This window comes from Sinocyclocheilus grahami, unplaced genomic scaffold (genome assembly GCF_001515645.1).
Source record: "Sinocyclocheilus grahami isolate Dianchi unplaced genomic scaffold, SAMN03320097.WGS_v1.1 scaffold1014.1, whole genome shotgun sequence".
Classification (NCBI taxonomy): Eukaryota; Metazoa; Chordata; class Actinopteri; order Cypriniformes; family Cyprinidae; genus Sinocyclocheilus; species Sinocyclocheilus grahami.
In genome coordinates this window covers 339744-346278 of record NW_015506193.1, presented here as the reverse complement: position 1 = coordinate 346278, position 6535 = coordinate 339744, and the positions used below count along the sequence as shown (strand labels likewise).

Below are 6535 nucleotides of genomic sequence, written 5' to 3'. Positions count from 1 at the left end.
GTGGTTGACTCTTAATCTCTTTGGATCTGAGACTTTAGTCTTTGCAACTTTACAGATCTTCTTTATGCACCAAGAGCTTGTAACACTCCAAAGAGAAAGGAAAACTTGAAATCGCATCATATGACCCCTTTAAACACACCCCTCCAACCGTTAGATTGTTTTGAGTGAGAGACAGAGAGGAGGAGCGCAAAAAAAAAAACCTCTAATAACCCTCAAAAATAATGCCCTCTATTCAATATTCTGTTTCAGTTGGAAATACATCACTACACTGAAATATAGTCGGCAGCAACTTCCGGTCAGCCGTTTTTAGCGGCGGGACAAATGGGTCATAATGATTGACAGCAGCTCACTGATGCCCTCTATACATGTTATGTTGAAAATCACCTGGAATATTCCTTTAAAACTGACCGTCTTTCATGCACATTGTTTCTCTCAGTTCTCTGGGTGCTGTATGGAACTGTGAAGGGTTTGTAGTTTGATTCATTGACTGCTCCTTTTCACTCCATATGTAGCTGTTTCATACAGTGAGCAATGGTTTCCTTCAAGAAGTTTCTACTTTATTTTTCAGTTGACCAGATGCAACACATATTTTGTGATTTTTATGAATGAAGAAAGAACTGGCTGATTGATTTTCAGCCCTGATGGCAAGAAGGTCAGACCGAGAATAGAAAGGATGTTTGTGGATGTGTTTTGAATGAACATCTTATTGCGATCATCTAAAGGTGCTTCACGTCACTGTCAGATGAGAGTGAATATGAAGAAATGTATGTGGCAGTCGTTGGCTAATGTTTAGAGAGTCGGACTTGTAACCCAAAGGTCACGGGTTCAAGTCTCAGTACCAGCAGGGATTGTAGTTGGGGGGGAAGTGAATACTCTCTTCCACCTTCAATACCACAACTGAGGTGAGACTCTTGAGCAAGTCACTTTTACTTTCACTTTCTTTCCTAGTTTAGAGTGGTGTTGAAGCATTTACAGTATACCAGTGTGCTATATGAGATTTGCTAATAATATGCATCATTTTACCTGACAGCTGTAAGGCCCTGATGATCTGCATTGTGGCACATGGTTTTTAGTTATTGCAGTAATAAATCCACGACACACACAGCTAATACGATGGATTGTGTTTACTAAAACACTCGTGCATGCACACAACAACTACAGGTCCCGGTTTGGGACATCTACTACAGTTATCACATAGAAAAAATAAGCTATTGAGTTTACAGGAGCTGAATGTGTGTCCATGTTCATCTAAGAAGCAAAACCAAATTCAGTGGCCTTGTTTAAATAACATTATCAGATGATAACTGCAGACGTACAGTAGCAGCTGAAGAGTGTTTTCATTGTGCTGATAAGGCAACATTCTCTGGAAAGAACGCAGTGTTTTCTCCTCAATCTGCAAGGAGCGATGCTAAGCGATGGTGCTTTGGAAAAAAGATAGTTAAGAGACTACAGGAGAACAATCAATGAAGCTGAAGAGCACTAATGTCATTAGAGGCTTTATATTTGCCGCAGCTGTTTTTACGTGATGTAATGAATTTTTCATACTGTTGATTTAATTATCTCAACCATCCCCTTTTTCTGCATATGTAATCCACAACAATCTTGATGCTTTTCCATTATTAAAACAAGTCATTTATTCTTGATATTCTGTTCTTGTGACTTGTGACTGTTCTCTGTTCATTTCACTTGCAGTTGTAAATGCAGTTCTTTCTTTTCTTTCTTATAGAAAATTTGTAAGGTAGGTTTACTCTTTGGTTTTACGTTATATTTTCTGGGGGGAAAACATATTTAACTGTAAGTCTAGCTAGGACAAAAGCTGTTTTAAAGGCAAGGAAACATCAAGTATTGATTTTGGTAATACAAGTTAATCGATAACAGCAATTTGTCAGTTCAGTAGTTTAGCAGTTAGTGTTTTTCTGTCTCTTCGTGTGATCTCAAATGGACTGAATGACGGTCAGATCTCTGTGGACCTTATCAGACTCCTTCATACAGAAATATCACTCAGTTATTATAATTAATGCCAAAATGAATGGTAAACTGTAACTTGACATTCATATCCTACTGCCGCACAAAAGCAAATAAATAAATAAAAAATTATGTCTAAAACAGCTTTTGGTGACAAATCTAACATGCCTAAGACTTAGACAGTATTGCATATATTCCTCATATGATTGTGGGATTGATAATTGCCAAAAATAATGCGATTTCTCTTATTTCTTCTACAAAGTCAGAAGAGCTTATTGGCAGGTTCATCACTAAAGAACAAACTCAATAATAGCTCACGATAATATTTACATAAACCTTTTTTATAAAATGTTGTAAATAAATGTCAACAACAATCACTTTCTGAATCACCAGTTTCTCCTTATCTTTTTTTTTTATTAGTTAATGTGTTTTTGTTATTACAGTGTCTTTACTTTTATCTCGCTTATATTTAATCTGGCATTACTCTTTACTCCATTTTATCTGAATTACATGACAATCAGTAATCACGTAAACTGAGCAGAGATTGTCACATATCAAAATATTGTGATATGATCTGCAATGACTAATGTGATCATTTCCTTGATATGAGGCTTTGCAAACTAGATGAAGGAAGTACTTTAAAAAGTCCTCTTGCAAGTTCTTGTGTTTATTTAGCAGAGGTTTCATGCTGATGAAAACAGAAGCTAAAGATGAAAAAAAGTGCGTGTATTGACACTGAAAATGCTTCTGTCACACAAAGACAAACATGACAGGTAAAAATCGGCCACTATCCAGCTCCATGTCATCTTCACGTAACAAATGACACTTTGTTACACTGAATTTCAGAAGTATCCTAATGGACAGTTGCATCAGTTGTTTACCACCAAATTTCCGTCAGGAGCCAATGGCAAGTTGCATCATTGCCAATCGCTGTTAATGATGAGGACTTGCCACCACATGTTTTCTGAACAAAGCCCGCCATCCATTAACTCCAGAGGAATTTGAACAAACAACAGTCCAAGCTACGATATCAACACGATTCACGGAGGAGCTGCAGCTTCACTTCTTATTTCACCCTAATTTGGGTGTCAGCTGAGACAAAATACATGAGATGAGCTGAAGAATAAACTGGATTCCAGTGTATGAAGGTCAGATGGAATGGATAAACATATTTGAATAGAGGCTGCGTTTAAAGTTCCTGTATAGTTGGTATGAATGGAACTTTTATCTGAACAGTCAATTATTGAGCTCAGTTAAGTAGACTTTTCCTTTTGGTTTGGTTTGATTTGGTTTATTTTTGCTGTGTTGCTTTAATTAGCTTGCTGTTTTCTCTGAAAAAGTAGTACTTTTAAATTCTTCTCAGTAAAAGCTCCAGATCACTGTTAAAAGTGAAAAGTTGAAAAGACTTCTTAAAGACTTGATGTAACTTTAGTGACATATCTTTTCTTCTGTATTGATGTAGATTTTATTTGAGATGAGTTTATTTGAGATTATTGAAAAAGAAAAAAATGTAGGGCAAGCAGTCCATTGGTTGATTGGATGGATCTGAATGTGAACTTGCAGTCGATTGTAAGAAAGGAGTGAACAAAATTATCGTTAGCAGAGGTTTCATGCTGATGAAAACAGAAGCTAAAGATGAAAAAAAGTGCGTGTATTGACACTGAAAATGCTTCTGTCACACAAAGACAAACATGACAGGTAAAAATCGGCCACTATCCAGCTCCATGTCATCTTCACGTAACAAATGACACTTTGTTACACTGAATTTCAGAAGTATCCTAATGGACAGTTGCATCAGTTGTTTACCACCAAATTTCCGTCAGGAGCCAATGGCAAGTTGCATCATTGCCAATCGCTGTTAATGATGAGGACTTGCCACCACATGTTTTCTGAACAAAGCCCGCCATCCATTAACTCGTTCTTCACAAAGCCAGTAAATATGTTATCTTTTCTATAAAACCAATAATATGCAAATGTCTCTTCTGCCAGAGAACCATTCAGACCATACATTTCCATACTGGCCTTTAGTCTCCAGAACACTTGGCTCTGATTGGCTCCTGAAACTCGTGGTGGTGTTGAATCATGGAAGTGAATGTGTCGTTAAAATGAGCTGTCAGTCCCACAACAAACTTCATATAAGCTCTTGCGGCTGAAGAGCATCTCTGAGACCACAGTAACTCATGAAAGGTAAGAGATGCTGCATATAAACTGCTGAAAAGTTTCTCTGCATTCAGATTTACTGACAGAATAAATGATACAACTGATACATTAAGACAGTTGAGCTGTACTGAAACTTTAGACTGAGGCTGCTGAATAATCCAACTTAATCAAACTTTATTGTTCTGTAGAGCTGCTTTACAGTTAAAATTGAAATCGTAATGATATTTAATATGACAGATTCCTGAACATGAAGAACTTTCTGAAGCTGCTTTGAGACTATCTGTAATGTATAAAGTGCTATAAACGTGACAAATCACACTAGTTTATATCACAAACTCATATATTTACAGTATTTATACTCGGTATAAACGATACTCAAATTTAAACAGTTCTACAGAAGTTTGGGCCAACTGTCACATAAGGCTGTGTTTTATATCTTGTTATATGTTCATATTTTGTGCATCATTATTATGCCGTTTAAATTGAGTTAAAATACAGTGAATAGAAGATTTGAGTCCTTTAAATATTATTTCATATTTGAAACAAAGATATTCTTCTGAAATCAGTGTAAAAACAACAACAAAAAACAGTAAATTTCTGCTACCATGCCCTACTGTAGATGGCAAAATCATTAAGGTTTGACTGAGGAACATACATTTTTTTTTAAATTAGTATAGAAAGTGAGTATTCTTCTAAAAGAAATTCAGAAAGCCTGTTGTTGCATTATGACAAGATGTTGATGCAGATGTGTGCTTTATTTCAACATGTATTTGAGCTTCAATTATTAAATCTGTGTGAAACAGCCATACTGAAAAGAGTTTGATCAGCAGAAACAGTGAAGTCCCCTCATGAAAGTTATTATCATGACAAAAGTGAAAGCTGCGCCTAGAGACATTGATGTGGCATTTTGGATGACGCAAATGTTAACGAGGGCCAGAGAAGCATTGTTCAGTTTGGTTGCATTTAATCACTGTTTGTGTGTTTCAGCAGTTGCACTCTTAAAAATAAAGGTGCTTCAAAAGGTTCTTCAAGCGATGCCATAAAAGAACCATTTTTGGTTCCACAAAGAACCATTCAGTCAAAGGTTCTTTAAAGAACCACCTCTTTCTTTCCTTTTTATAATCTGAAGAACCTTCTTTCGCCCCAAAGAAACTTTTGTGAAACAGAAAGGTTCTGCAAATGTTAAAGGTTCTTTATGGAACCATTTAGACAAAAAGGTTCTTCTATGGCATCGTGAAGCACCTTTATTTTTAAGAGTGTGGTCTCAGCACAAGGAGAAGACGATGGCAATCCTAGAGCTCTTCAGATTAATCAACTCCTCTCTGCTCATCAGTCAGCGGCCTCTGAACATCTCATCGGCCGAGAAGACTGTGTACCACAGCTGCACAGATATGCCTGCCATCCTCATCTTTTACTTGGTGCTGCAGTTCATCAACATGTTCCTGGGCATCCCGACCAACATCATGGTTTTGTGGCTCATTCGTAAGAATAAGGGCGACTCGTCTACCTCAGACATCTTCATCGTCCACCTGGCCGTACTGGACATGTTCTTCTGCCTCATTCCTCCGCTGGAGCTGGCCAACATCGTCTATCTGACCACCAGCAGCACCTGGTACGTCCTGCGCTTCTTCTACGGCATCAAAGACTTGTCGCCGCTCTTCCTGTCCTGCATCTGTCTGGACAGATATATGGCCGTCCTGCATCCCATCACCTTCACCAAACTCAAAGACAAGAGGCATCGCTCTGTCTGCGCTGGCGTCGTCTGGTTCATCACTTTGGTCTATGCCGCAGCGAAGTGTGTTGGAAACATCCCTAACTTTGAGAAAGTGTTCACAGTCATGATCCTGGCAGCGTTCGCATTCATGCTGTTTTGTAACATCTCCGTTCTCTGGGCTCTGAGACAGTCGGCTCCAGGTCGAGATGAGAGACATCCGGTCAAGAAGAAAGCCTTCAAAATGGTCCTCATCATCTTGGCCATCATTGTGTTTAACTACTTCCCGCCAGTGGCTCTCTTTCCCTTTCGAGAGTATTTCTCTCCAGATGTCTTCCGCTGTTATATCCACTACATCGCCTTTGGCTTCATGGACATCAGCAGCAGCATCCAGCCAGTTCTGTATCTGTCGCGGGAGAAGCTGCCCAAAACCCTGCGCTGCTGCTCTAAAAACACTGAATGTACTGATGATGCTGTTTACACCGTCTGAATCACCCCTCCTCTATCTGTTCTCTCTCTCTCTTGTATGGTGTTTGAATGTCTCTTACTCAATATTCAAGGTAAAGGAGTTTGTGCTGATTTATAAGGGGGGTTCAGCCTCTGTCGCCAGGAAGTCTATTCCTTATATGGATATGTTTTTCTGTATATGTGGCAATTTTATACAAAACACATGTTCTTGGGAAAAACATCCTGTATGGG

The 6535-nt window shown here is 38.4% G+C and overlaps 1 protein-coding gene across 1 annotated transcript; it reads left to right on the top strand.

Annotated features, from left to right (window-relative positions):
• Positions 1–5405: 5405 nt before the first annotated feature.
• Positions 5406–6326, top strand: hcar2 (hydroxycarboxylic acid receptor 2-). Its single transcript, XM_016250906.1, has one exon. The coding sequence runs from the start codon at positions 5409–5411 to the stop codon at positions 6324–6326; it is 918 nt and encodes a 305-aa protein (XP_016106392.1). The 5' UTR covers positions 5406–5408.
• The last annotated feature ends 209 nt before the right edge of the window (positions 6327–6535 follow it).